This window comes from Micropterus salmoides, unplaced genomic scaffold (assembly GCF_014851395.1).
Source record: "Micropterus salmoides isolate LMB-PRFRI ecotype aquatic unplaced genomic scaffold, ASM1485139v1 Ms_hic_scaffold_17, whole genome shotgun sequence".
NCBI lineage: Eukaryota > Metazoa > Chordata > Actinopteri > Centrarchiformes > Centrarchidae > Micropterus > Micropterus salmoides.
In genome coordinates, this window is record NW_024040817.1 from 24845991 (window position 1) to 24859209 (window position 13219).

At 42.7% G+C, this 13219-nt stretch overlaps 3 protein-coding genes across 7 annotated transcripts in view; 1 reads left to right on the plus strand and 2 right to left on the minus strand.

Moving 5' to 3' along the window:
• kiaa1522 (KIAA1522 ortholog) overlaps positions 1-5796 on the plus strand; it is a 39353-nt gene extending 33557 nt beyond the window's left edge. For all 3 annotated transcript variants that reach the window (XM_038724541.1, XM_038724542.1, XM_038724543.1), the window contains 2 exons: positions 41-3521; positions 4047-5796. In XM_038724541.1, the coding sequence (XP_038580469.1) occupies positions 41-3521; positions 4047-4087 (3522 nt within the window). In that variant the 3' untranslated portion in view covers positions 4088-5796. The remainder of the gene's footprint in view (positions 1-40; positions 3522-4046) is intronic.
• yars1 (tyrosyl-tRNA synthetase 1) lies at positions 5431-10274 on the minus strand. 2 transcript variants are annotated; one of them, XM_038724544.1, is made up of 14 exons: positions 10145-10274; positions 9337-9406; positions 9101-9247; positions 8784-8959; positions 8544-8673; positions 8278-8358; positions 7883-7975; positions 7668-7803; positions 7474-7559; positions 7214-7349; positions 6974-7071; positions 6662-6855; positions 6402-6543; positions 5431-6245 (listed from the first exon to the last, which is right to left on the minus strand). In XM_038724544.1, the coding sequence occupies exons 2-14, from the start codon at positions 9391-9393 to the stop codon at positions 6135-6137; spliced, it is 1587 nt and encodes a 528-aa protein (XP_038580472.1). In that variant the 5' UTR covers positions 9394-9406; positions 10145-10274; the 3' UTR covers positions 5431-6134. The 2 variants fall into 2 exon arrangements, with proteins under 2 accessions (XP_038580472.1, XP_038580473.1); XM_038724545.1 differs by having other exon boundaries at positions 9337-9403; positions 10145-10212.
• A 1627-nt stretch (positions 10275-11901) lies between these two features.
• On the minus strand, positions 11902-12633 carry LOC119907182 (SOSS complex subunit C-like). Of its 2 annotated transcripts, XM_038724848.1 has the most exons (2): positions 12472-12630; positions 11902-12383 (listed from the first exon to the last, which is right to left on the minus strand). In XM_038724848.1, the coding sequence occupies exon 2, from the start codon at positions 12313-12315 to the stop codon at positions 12091-12093; it is 225 nt and encodes a 74-aa protein (XP_038580776.1). In that variant the 5' UTR covers positions 12316-12383; positions 12472-12630; the 3' UTR covers positions 11902-12090. The 2 variants fall into 2 exon arrangements, with proteins under 2 accessions (XP_038580776.1, XP_038580775.1); XM_038724847.1 differs by having other exon boundaries at positions 11902-12633.
• Positions 12634-13219: the final 586 nt, after the last annotated feature.

Genomic DNA, 13219 nt, shown 5'->3' on the forward strand with positions numbered 1-13219 from the left:
ATTTAGCTGTGAAACTCCTATTTCTGTTTTTTTTCCCTAGGGCCCAGTGATGTCCATATCTCCTCAGGCCACATACTTGTCGACAATCATCCCTAATGCGGTCTTGCCATCCTCAATTGAAGTCATAGAGATTGACCGAAGCAGCAGCCGGACACGCTGCGGCAGTGTAAACCATGGCAGTGGCATCCGTACTGTAAGCAAAAGCAGCCTGGCATCTGGGGACTCATCAGTCAGCCCTTTGTTGTCCAGAAGATCAGATGGTGATGGTTCCCAGACCGACAATTTCCATAACAACTCCACACTGATGCCCACATCAGCTTCGGGGTCAAACTGGAACGAGTCACAATCTTCAAAGACTATCATTTCAAGCTCCTCCCCTGTATCCTCTAAGGGTAGCACACGTAGTGGTAACTCACAGAGAGTGCGTGTAAATGGACAGGAAAGCCAGACAGAGCATTCTAGTGGGGACCAAGACCTTATCAGTCTCCGTAGCTCAGGTAGCATGATTAGCAGCCCAAGCAGTAAAAGTGAAAATGCTGCCACAGGTCAAGGGTCTGAGACTGGTGTTTCAGGCTCAGTGGCTGTTGGGGAGGATGCGAAGACCAAACAGAATTTCACTCGTAGTCTATCGGTTATGAAGACTAAGCAACCCCCTGCACCTCCACAGAGAACAAACTCTCTGCATGGTAATAAGATCAGAAGCAACTCCAGGGTTCTGGTGGATATCAAAGATCTCAGTGACTCTGTGTCTGGAGACGGTGGTAATCCCACAGAAAATATTATAGTCAAGGATGAGATAAGATCATTTACTGCAGATACCAGTAAGATCCCCACCCCTGTTTCAAACTCCACTGGGACCAGCTCTTTAGATTCCTCCAGTCCACTCCCCAAACAGGCCTCTTCCAGTGTGGCAGGAGGAGCAGTAGGGCCTCAGCCAGAATCCATCAGCTGCTCCCCACAGAAAACTCCCTCGGAAGGGGGGAAGTTTGAACGGACCATGTCCCCTTCCAGTGGCTATTCCAGTCAGAGTGGGACTCCGACACTTTCCCCCAAAGGGATCCCCCCAACCTCCCCTGACAAACAGAAGAAGAAACCGGTGAAACCAGAGAGATCAGTGTCTCGGGCCTCGTCCTCAGCAGCTTCTCCATCGTCCTCTCTTACCTCTCTATCATCTGGTACATCTGAGCTTGTCAATTCAGATGTTTCCACATGTAGCCCCAGTCTGCCTTCACAGGGATCTCCACTCACTGTTGCTGAAAAAGAACTTACTCCGTACAACAATTCTTCGACTTTGAGAGTTGAAGTCAGAGAACTGATGAACATCCCACCACCTCCCAAAATCAAAGCACCGTGTCCTCCTCCTCCAGAGACATGGGCTCACAACAGAAGCACCTTGGAGCTCTTGTGTCGGCCTTGCCCTAAAGTCAGCAAAGTAACCCAGAAACCAGCACAGGTTCAGGATAGCACAGTTAAACAAGACAGAATTCAGACAGAAGCTTTAGTTGAACAAGAATCAACAATAGACAAATCTGTCTCAGAAAGCAAAGCAAAGCCTGAGACATTGTTAGTACCAGGTCCTGAAGATGTTCACAAGGAGCTGGAGAATAAGAAAAGTCCACATACTGAACAAGAGAGGATGGAAGAGGGTGCAGGTGTTCAGAAACAAGAGCAGAGTAGTAGCCCTGTAGGGAAGGACCCCGAGAGTCAAGAGACAACTCGGAAGAAAGAGCCTCCTCCAGTCATGAGGAAACCCATGACAGCACTGCATAAAGAGGAATTGGTCTCAAATGACCAGTCAGATAGGCAACAAAAGAAAATGTGTAGCAGTGCCACAACAGAAGTCCGTTTACCTGTTGAGAACCAAACAACCTCCTTACAGTATGGGGTTGCAGTTTTAGCTGATAAGAGCGAGAATGAGATGGACAAAAGTGAGGTCCCATCCATGCAGACACTTTCTATAGAGGTCCCCAAAATTAGTAAGATCTCGCCACCACCCACCCCTCCACCAGCATACCACCCAACACCTCCTCCGTCAAGAAAGACACCTCCTTCATCAGTATCTATGCCACCAGATGAATTACAGAGGGTGCAGGAGGAGATCCATGTTGTAGAGTCTTGCTGGCCACCTCCTCCGCCTCCTATGGAAGGGGACTCTGTCTTTGATGGGGGAGATGAGGTTGACTTTCCTCCACCTCCTCCACCCTTCATGACAGACAGTGTGCCAAATGTGATGGGCAGTTGTATCACAGAACTGGAGGCCTCAAAAAGACCCACAGAAACAGTTGGAGAGACAATTGAGGATTCAAGTGAAGCTGGGACATCTAAACATGGTGAAATTCCAGATTTGCCTCCTGCTCCACAAACAATAACTGACACCAAACCGGAGACTGTCTTGCAAGTTTCAGAAGCTAACATCTGTGATGAGATTTCTAGCGCACCAGAACAGAATTTATCTGTTTCAGCCCCACCTCCACAAGTGGAGGCGACACCTTTGCCACCTATTACAAAAGCAAAGAACGCAGTATCAGTCTCTGCTTTACATTCAGCAAGCAGTTTCCAAAAGCGAAACTCTCTGAAAACTGAAGATCAGTCGCCCTTCGAACCTACCGTCAGTGCCCAGCTTCCAATTACTGTCCCAGTAGCACCCCCTTTACCAGCTGAGAATTTCACCCATGGGGTTAATTTCAGAAGGCAGCCCAGTGTAGCAAATCGAGATGCCAGGAGCAAGGAGCTCCTTTCCCGCCACAAAAGTGCACCCATTCCTAAAGAGGATGCTAATATACCTCTTGTCACCCCCTCTCTGCTTCAGATGGTTCGTCTCAGATCAGTCAACATGACCGAAGACCAGGTGAAAGCTCCATTGGAGGACAAGTCAACAAACCAGGGAGCTCCAGTTCAGGATAATTGCCTGGGCTCAATCCCAGGAACTCAAAACATTCCGCAGAAGCCCATCCGCAAGTCTCTGTCACTAAAATCTCCCCCTCAGACAGTAAAAACATCACATGTGACACTAACCACCCCTTCCATGCGCTTACAGGAAGCCATACGTATGAAAACCGCAGCCATGTCTTCAAGAGACGGTGTTCCATCTCGTCTGGGTGTGAGGTCATCCTCTTACAGCCTTGTCAGTGAACAAGGGGCTCCGTCCCTGAAATCACCTGAAGGATGTGACATGCACAAGTCCCCAGCCTCTACCGCCAGCTTTATCTTCTCTAGGAACGCAAAAAAGGTTGTCATAGAGACTGCAGCTGCCACCTCCCCTGAAGCTCAGGCAAGTCTGAAGCAAAGCTTGGCGGCTGAGCTTATGCAGGTGACTGACCAATCGAAGGCTGACACTTTTTCCAATGGAGGCCTGAAGTATGACAAAGTTCCTCCACCAGTAGCTAAGAAACCAGCCCAGGGGAGCATCAGTCCTTCACAGAGTCTTCCTGCTTGTTCAGCAAAGATGGACTTCAGTGTTGAAGGAAACGGAAAAATAGGAGTACAACATATGAGTGGAATAACACCTCCTGAGACAACAAGTAAGAGCTGCAACATTATTTTCAACCATGATTTTTCATTAGATCATTATCTTTGTGAAAGTCACGAAAGACGGCCACTGCCTTCATCAGTGTGTTTCATTGTAGTGCTGCGGAGTATGTAAACTCATTAAGGCTAATTCAGTACTAGCATAAATCAATAGCCAACATGCCACTCTCTTGTCATGAGAAAGCAGAATGCAAATCCAGGCATTACCATGAAATTGAACAGCTAAGCAGTTTAACATGGCCTTAAACAGCATATTTTTTTGCTTCTTCATACCAACAAAAGAAAACTGCACAGACAAGCCACCTTCCACACAAACACAATACAAATGCTGCTGGCTTGCCTACAGCTTTTTTCCAGTCAAATGTGCAAGCATGTGCTTCAATCAGCCTTAACCTGAAGCTCATGATCATGTCTCAGTAGCTGAATTAGATTAGGACAGAATACTCATTACGTGTGTTCCTGTAACTGTATTATGTTGATGCCATAATGTCTAACCTCCTCTCGTCTTCCCCCTTTAGCTACAAGAGTGACAGCGGACACAATTGAAACACTGTTTTGAAAGAGTTTTGTGACAATTAACTGAAGGACATGCCAGAGGAGCAAGCAAAGACTACAAGCGAGTAAAAGGACAACAGCATGGACTGACATTACTGAGACATATAACTCAACTATCAAGAAAGAGTGTTGTGTGTGTTAAAACTTCTTCAAAAGCCTTAGCCTGAAATGGCCTTCCTACATATTTATGCAAAAAATGTCTCGCTCCCAATTTCTTATTATAGCTTTATTCTGGAGTATTTTTCTAAGCTATAGTTTATCTCTTATTAAGGCCCCTCAGGATGAAATGGTGCACATAGACTGAACTGTAAATATTTGGCTTGTGTTAGATCGCCTCCCAGAGGTAGCATTAGGTAGTGGTCACTGCAGCTCAAAGAAAAGGATTTGTCTTGACAAAACATTTCTGTACATAGTTTTACTGTCTGTTAAGTCCTTTTTCCCTGTTGTAATATAATACATAAATTTCATGGGGATTTAAGCAGTTATCAGAAAAAGCGGACAATGGCATCCGCAACAGGACAAATCAGCAAACACTTTTTTTTGCTTAAAGATCTGACTAAAAACTAATTGTCACACTCAATTTCAGTCCTGCTTTTCACTGTGTGGAGATATATTTTATCTATATATCTGGAATAGTATTTGAGAAAAAGGGATGCTGCATACTCACAAGAGTAAGGGGAAGATAGTTTGTCAATTAGGGCAGAGGCACTTTTGTAAAGCTACAGATGATAAACCAGTTTGACTAGATAAGCATCTGATGACAACTGCTAAAAAGTCAATTACAAGCTTCTACTCAATCTGCACAATGTCTTCTTGGGTTAGTAAAGGGCAGCCCAACACATTCTGAGAAATATTTTAGGAAAATAGTAACAAGTATCCTATTTATTTATGTGTGGTTGTTTCCACTTGTAGCACTGTCAGTCACCTTTTCCTACCAAATATGAAATATTTAAGAATCCACTTCATCTGAAAAACACTTTTAGGGCTATGGGTGTGACGATTGGCCCTGGGTGATTGATACACTGGAGTAGACTTAAGTGTGAGGTCAGTGTTTTTATTAAATGTCCTCTATCTAAAACTTCGGGCCAAGCCTTTCTGGTGGAAAATCCAGCTCATCACTATTTGCACAAAATGCATTCCCCCAGCAAAATCACTGGTGAGTGAATTATACGGACTCTTTGTAATGGGTCAAAAATCTACATCTTGATGATTATAAAGACTTATGTACAGTTATTACTTCTATAAATAAAATTTAAGTGTATTAAAAATGCGGTTCCCTGCATTTGATGTGGCACAGACACCTAAATGTATTTACTTTACACATAGAAATCATCCAACATAAATATATTTGATTTCTGCAGACCACAGAATTCAGCCAGCATTTATTTCGTATTTTGTATTCGAGAAGATGCATGAGTTGATTATATGACAGTTAATGTCCAGATATTGATTTCTGTACAACACTACCCCCAATGAAACCTTCTTATAGTACATGACATATTGACTTTTATATACATCTGAAACCCATTCTTATTAATTGGCAGATTGGCCACTGTCCTGACACTGGACATGACCATGAAGGCAAAACAAAGCAATTTTAACCCAGAATGTAGCGAAACATTAAATCCCTTTTTAAACACCTGAGATTCCTTGTCAGCTACTACCAAGAATGAGCAACCACTACTGCAACATACAATAAAGTAATCTATTGTCTGAGTAGCTGTATGTCTCTCTGTGACTCGTGTCATATTTTATTTGTACATTTAAGTGTGTTAAAAATGCCAAAAAAACCCTGGTAAAACAGTAATGAATCAAAAGTTGATTAGTTACATAATTCCTGTTTTACATGGGAATTAATTTTTTTTTATATAAATTCAAGGTAATACAATTTGTCTAAGCAAGACCAAAGCATCTGAGACTTTTGCCGTCAATGTCCAATCATTCTCTGAGAAAACATCCAGATGACGTTGGTGCGATTTGTTGATGAGAGTATCCTTGTAGTAATGTGGCCGGCAGGAGCAGCTTCTGTGGCGAGTGTAATGTCTGTGTATCTAACTGATGTTGCCTCCTTTCAGTGTCTTACATGTGATCTGTCCTAGTTTGGTCATCAGCTGCTTGTCTTTCCACTGAGCTACACACTCGTCTGATATCTTCAGGTCCACCTGTGGAGAGAAATAATAATACGATCATTATGTACATGTATCTATCCCCCTACAATACACCATTATAGGAAAATAATGTACATTGTTCCAGAACAAACATAATTGCTAGAATTGTCTTTCTGAATGGAGAAACAGTAAAATCGGACTGAAACGCACCTGTAGTTTCTCCCACACCTTCTTCTTTGGGTTGAGTCTCTCGTCTGGTTTGCCCGTTTCATATCCCTCGACAAAGACCCCTTCTCCTGGCGACGACCCCTCTGGGGGGTCCAGAGGCTCCACCCTCCTGGGCTCCCCTTCACTAGAAATTAACCAATCAGAGAGAGTCGAAGAGTTTCTTAAAAAATCAAGCTGAGGGATGTGCTGTGTGTGTGTGTGTGTGTGTGTGTGTGCTTGTGCAAAGCAGAAATAACACTCACACAGAGGCACATAGCAGCATGGCTTGAGACTCAATCCCTCGCATCTTCTGGGGTTTCAGATTGCACAGCACCAACACCATTCTGTCCTGTAAGTCTTCCTGTGAAATATAGGCCACCAGCCCGCTGACTACCGTCCTTGGCTCCGGCTCTCCCACATCAATCTTCTCCAGATACAGCGAATCAGCATCTGGGTGCTGGAATTTTGACAACAAAGAAACCCATATGAACACAGAGAAAGAAGGCTGTAACAAAGTCGGATCATCATCGACACATCAGTTGAACAGGCATCAAGTGACGATCTTGGCGTCCTACCTTCTCCACACTGGTAACCCTGCCCACCCTGATGTCCAGTCTGGAGGGAGCCAGCTCATCGTCCTCTCCTCCTGCCTTGGCACCCTTTACTGCTCCTTCTGATCACACACGCACAATGGCAACACATGTAGCTATTTGACAATCCTTTGTTATGCAGAAGTAGTCACACAGCTATATGAAAATGATTAGAATAACGTGAGTGAGGTTAGACACAGCGAGCATGATAGGTAAAATACTGACTTGTCTTTGATGGGTTGGGGTAGGCAGAGTTGGTAAGTTTGCGGAGCTCAGGAGACTCAAACTTCTTTCTGATTGGGTCCAGCAGTCGGTTTAGTGCCAATTCCACTGAGGCCTTCAGGTCTCCTGGGTGGACGATCTGACAAGGTCAGAGATTACCGACGGTTAGACCAGAGCACAAGGGGAAGATTAAGCATTTTAGCTGGGATATACATTCCGAAGGGCATTTGTTCTTCAAATAAACCAGCGTATCTATACATTACCTCCTCAGCAAAGTCCTTCTCCACCTCTTCAAACACAGTGTAGGTTTTGTCTCCGCCCCACTTAGCGTCTCTTTTGATGCAGAACTCTGAAACACAATGATCCCAAATATCAACTAATGTCATATTCTGTATATTTGTGGAGGAAAAATCTGAAGCCAAGACAATAGAAGATGATTCAAGGGGGAGTTTTCTACCTCCACGTAGCGGGAAGAGGACATATTTGACAAAGGAGAGGACTCCATTGTTCTGGATGTTGCCTGGCTCGCAGAAAGCCTTCTTCAGCTTCTTCTTCACATCTTCTTTGGAGTCCAGTAGATCAATCTTTGACTCCTGCAGCCAAAAGAGACATTGTTATGACTGACCACCAAGCATTAGAAGAAAATATCTTGTTTTTTTTACTGTGACTTACTTCTTCTGAGGAGCTCATCTTGGTCCCTGTCAGGCCTGGTACCATCGGGTTCATCAGATGGGCACGCTTGGCATAGCCCAGAGAGGGCAAGTACTAGAGACAAACGGAAGGCTTACCCTTGATATTTCAAAGAGATCTTATTCTGAAAAATGTTTCATTAGATTGCCCTGTTGTGACATCCATAGATCATCATTTGTATAATAATTTCTATGTTGTTTCTAAGACCTGCAACTTAATGTACGTGGAGTAAACTTTTTTATTTTCTTTGAATTGTCTGTTTAAATAAGTCCAGAAAATAAGTTAACAGCAAATTCACATCTAAACGCACCTAAATAATCATCAAGAGAGAGGTTGAAGGGCTGAAAGAAATGTGCAAAGATGGAGAGAGATGGTACCTTCTCTGCTAGAGTAAAAATTTTCCTCTGGTCAACTCCTCCAAACTGGGCGTCCACCTTGAGGTACTCCTCATCCAGAGCCTAAAGACAAAGACAAATCAAATCACATTTACTACTTTAACAGGTTCTAAAGAGTTCTATATGACAGTGCCCTAATTATATAAAGCCATATGTGGACATTTACATTAGGGTTATGAGCCACTCCTTAGTAGCAGACAGTGTGATGAGTCCCGCAGATACTACTACATCTAGAACAGTGTTATTACCTGCAGTCCAGGGTAGAGCAGGCCACTCAGCAGGGGATGCTCCACCTGTTTGACGACCTCAGCTCCAGCTTTCTTAGCATCATGCTCTGTCACCATGGAGGACAGACGGTACACATCCAGAGTGTACTCTCTGACAAACATGAAAATACAGACCTAAAACATTAGTTTAAGCATAGTCTGTTTGGCAGAATGTAGATTTAAATAAATGAAGACAGCCTGAGTACCAGAGGCACAACTGACCTGCTGAGCTGGTAGTCAGTTCCTTTGATAAACTTGAGTTTATCCAGAGGCACACCAATGCTCTCCAGCATGGCCTTGATGACCTGTTCATAGTACTTCACCCTGAGCTCCAGCAGCTCCCAGGGAGCTTTCATATTGTCTAGGTAAGCATGCAAGTCTGCAAACAGAATAGTGACCTGAGGAAAAGAAGAAGAAATAAAAACATGTGTATAAGCTACTGCCTACTGGTACGCAAAGCTTTGATTTAGCACGAAGTAGAGATTAAATCTAATTCCTGAATTCCGGCAAAGACAAGATTCTCAAAGAGATCTACCTACCTCACATCCAGCCTTGAGGAAGTCTGCTATCTTGGACATAGGGACAAAGTAAGCTACATGGGGTTTGCCAGTGGTCGCTGTGCCCCAGTACACCTTCAGCTCTCTCTCCTGAAGAACCTGTTTCAGCTTCTCCTCTCCAAGGACCTCCTGCAATACATGCGTTCAAGAGATTAATGAGACCAAGCTAATGGAGGACTTTAGCTACTGTGAGTTTATATTTGTTTCGCGTGTCCCACCTGGAGGTTCCTAGTAATGAGGTGGAACTTCTCCTCAGGGCTTAGCTGATCTGCCATGGTGCAGGGCCTTCTGAAGAGGAACATGGGAATTTAAGCATTGTTATGAATTAATGGCAGCAGCTTTGTTCCACTTTCTAGAGCCTATATGATCATAAACTCTTTCTGTTTAATGTTGCCCTGGGAACAGACAAGGTGGTAACATTTCTCTGACTGATTGATCTGAACTGATTTGGCCCAATCAATCTCGATTTACCAGTCCTGGTCCACACCAAGCGGTGGCAAGCAGCGAGAATCCAATTCATTTTCTATGAGGTGAGTTTATTAGAAGACCATGACGGTTAGTAAAATGTACTCGGCATGTTCTATCCGACTAAGTTAGCCACTGAGAAAGGGGATGTTGACGTTTAACTGAACAGGAATAAGTTAATGATAAGTTAAGTGACACTATACTTAGCACAGGAACGTGGAGCTCCTGGCTAACGTTAGCTATGTTTTTACAATTAAAACAAAAAACTCCAGTTTGCTGCATATATCAGGAACCGGCTGTTCAGTCAACTTCGAGACAATATGCTAGCTAACAGTTACCTCATTGGCCAGCTCACCTTTAACGCCACGCTGATAATGAATGAACAAGCCAGCTAGAGTTAACTTAGCTAGCTAGCAACAATACCATGTGCAGCTAACGTTTCCAATCTCCTGGTGTTTCGGGTTAAGACAAACTGCGACCAATCTAAACACTACGTTTTCAGTTTATCTGACAGCAATATCTGTTTATAAGACAGCCATACTATACAAGCTACTGACTCACCTCAAAGCCTGTCTTCTTACAATGAGACGCGGGTGAGAAAAGCCGGTAGGGTGGACCTGTCAGTGTGTTGCATCAGCATAGCATCAACTCTGCTATCGACTCACGTCCCCTTAGACTCCAGGGGAAAGCAATCGAGTGCAGGCTCTTGGCAAAAGTAGTGCTTTTCCCAGATGAGTAAAATATTCACTGTAATTAAAAATAATTACATTTCTGGCATAATTATCGTTTGCTTGACAGAACTGTCACATATAAGCACAAGACAAACTGATATAAATAGTATTTCAAAAAATACCAGCAGTACTGAGTCTGCTCTCAGAGTGAATTCACAGATTAACCTGTTAAGGGGCCCGAACAAGTTGTTGCCTACCGTAACCTACCCCATATACATTGTCGCCAGTTTTCCATTAAGCACAATGCACACAAAAGACAAGAATTATTCACCCAGATACCCAGAAACAAATCAGTGCCCCTGGGCTGGAAATATATGTATTTTAATGGTAATTTGATTCGTCACAAAATAGCATTTGCACTATGAGCACAATATAAATGTATTAAAGTAAAAACACTACATTTTGACACTGGGCCCTCCCAGAAAGAAAAGGCAAGTTGAATAGGTAATAATGTAGGACTCTCATATAGTTCTTTAAAATCTTCTTAACACTTGCTTTTATCGTATGGCTTTATCTAAACTGATGGTTTTTTTGTTGTAATTATTGTATAACGTTTGCTTTTATTATGCTTTATTGTAAAGCACTTTGTAATAATAATATAATAATAATAATCCTTATTTGTAGAGCACTTTTCAAAAACAAGTTACAAAGTGCTTCAAAGTGATCAATAGAATTTTAAAGTCAATTCTAAAACATACTGGGAGCCAGTGTAATGAAGCTAAAATAGGAGTAATGTGGTCATATTTCTTTGTTCTGGTTAAAAGCCTGGCAGCTGAGTTCTGGACAGTCTGGAGTCGATCAATAAATTTTTGGGTTAAACAGGTGAAAAGGCTGTTGCAATAATCCAGGCGTGATGAGATGAAGGCGTGTAAAATGGTCTCGGTGTCCTTAACAGTTAACATAGATCGAATATTAGCTATATTTCTAAGTTGATAAAAACATGATTGAACAAGCTTTGTGGTGTGCTGCTCGAAATTTAAATTACTATCAAACCAAACACCAAGGTTCTTTGCCACAGGCTTATTGCAAATCATGTGATTAATTTGTAACTTTGTTCTTGTAGGTGGTAGGACTAGTTAAAAGTTATTGCTGTTGCAAATTCCTTTTTAGTTTTGCAATTAATCACATGATTTGCAATAACTGACACACAGTGAACTTGGGGCTTTTGAGCTCAGAGTCTATGATCCTAAGACAGTTTCCTGTTTTTGACAATAATCATTTCCTCCTGGAGCCATACAATTTCCTAAAAATATATTTTCATAGACAAATAATCTTTCTGTCCTCATGCTTTTTCCTTTGCAACTCTCGGCAGAAAACTTTCACATTTCTTTCTCCATCATCCCTTTCCACAGAAAAACTTCAGGCTAGTAAGTGTCATAACTGGGTTATTAACACTTATTGTGCTACATGCATCATGACTGGGTATCGCTTTTGCCTGACAACAGCTGTTAAACGTCCTTATTAGTGACGACGAGAAAGGTAATGAGGACTGTAGAAGAATGTATTCATTAATTACAGGAAGGCTGACCTCACTGCTCTTTTTGGGGAAAGATTCACTAACCTCTGTTATTGACAGAGAAACACCGATTGCGTTCATAAATCATATTTTATTCTGTCAGTGGAGTTTTTAGGATGCCTAAATCACTAATAAATTGATTACAGGACATAGAACCCAAAATAGAGAGAAATACAACAACGTGTATCGTTTAAATATAAGTTGCTGACAATGTCCACCCGGGCCGGCGCACTGGTCAATATTTGTCGGGAGGCTCAGAGTCAAATGTCGGGCTCTAGCCGGGGGAGCACCGGGAGGATGAGGTTCCCAAAAGAGGAGTCCTGAGTGATGAAGAAGCCGGACGAGTGGACGTGGGCGTGCTGCAGGGCGGCCTTCTGCTGCGCGGCGATGTGCTGCTGCTCCGCGCTGTCCCTCACCTCCTTCAGGACGGGTCTGGACGACAAAGGGATGTTGGCTCCGGGGCTGTTCAGGGACTGGCTCTGCATCAGCCGCCGCTTCTCCTTGTCCAGCTCCGCCAGGATGGCCACCCGGGTCTTGTTCTGAAAGCCTGGTGCTGGAGGGTTAGCAGCCATGTCAGTTTAGCGCAGAAAATAAACGTTAAACAAGCCCATGAAGCAAATATCTTAAAGTGTTTTTTTTACGTTATGTGCTTGTTCAGCTAGCGTCGTTGTGGTTTCTTTTTGGTTATGACAGGCATGGAGCAAAAACAGCCAAAAATAGCTATGAAGTTGAGGTGCCTTGTACTAGCTGGTGTATGCTAACAGAATGTAAATACTTCCGGCTTGAATGTTCGTCCTTCAAAATAAAGGCTAATGACTTCTACCAGAAGCTTATCTGTATTTACACGAACTCTTCCTTTATAGTCATCACCTGACATTGGTAAAAGCTCAAAGTTGTGTTTTATGTCAAAGGTGTTGAAAAGCATCATAAACGTACGTAATCTGTAATATAAAGTCAGTGTAAATATAGCCTATGGGGCTCAAAAGTGACAATATAAATCTGGAAATCAATTCACAAGTCATCGTTCAAGCACACAGTTTGTGTTATAATATCACTACACCCACAAAGACAATTACTGCCCATTAACTCACAGAATTGATACATTAGGATCATGGCTCAAATTAAAAAAGTCAAGAGTATTGACTTGTCACTTATCAGATATTTTAATGGATTGTGTCTATAAATGCAATAATAATTAGTAGTTGATTCGCCACACATCTACTGTAACTTCTATTTTATTTTTTTGCTAATCAATATTTTATAAAATTCGGACAAAACCCTGGCACTAGATGGCAGTAGTTTACCATGAATAGTTTGAAGGCAGACTATATAAGAAGTTACTAAAATTTCAGGAGAATTATATCATTACCTCTTGGCGTTTGGTTATCC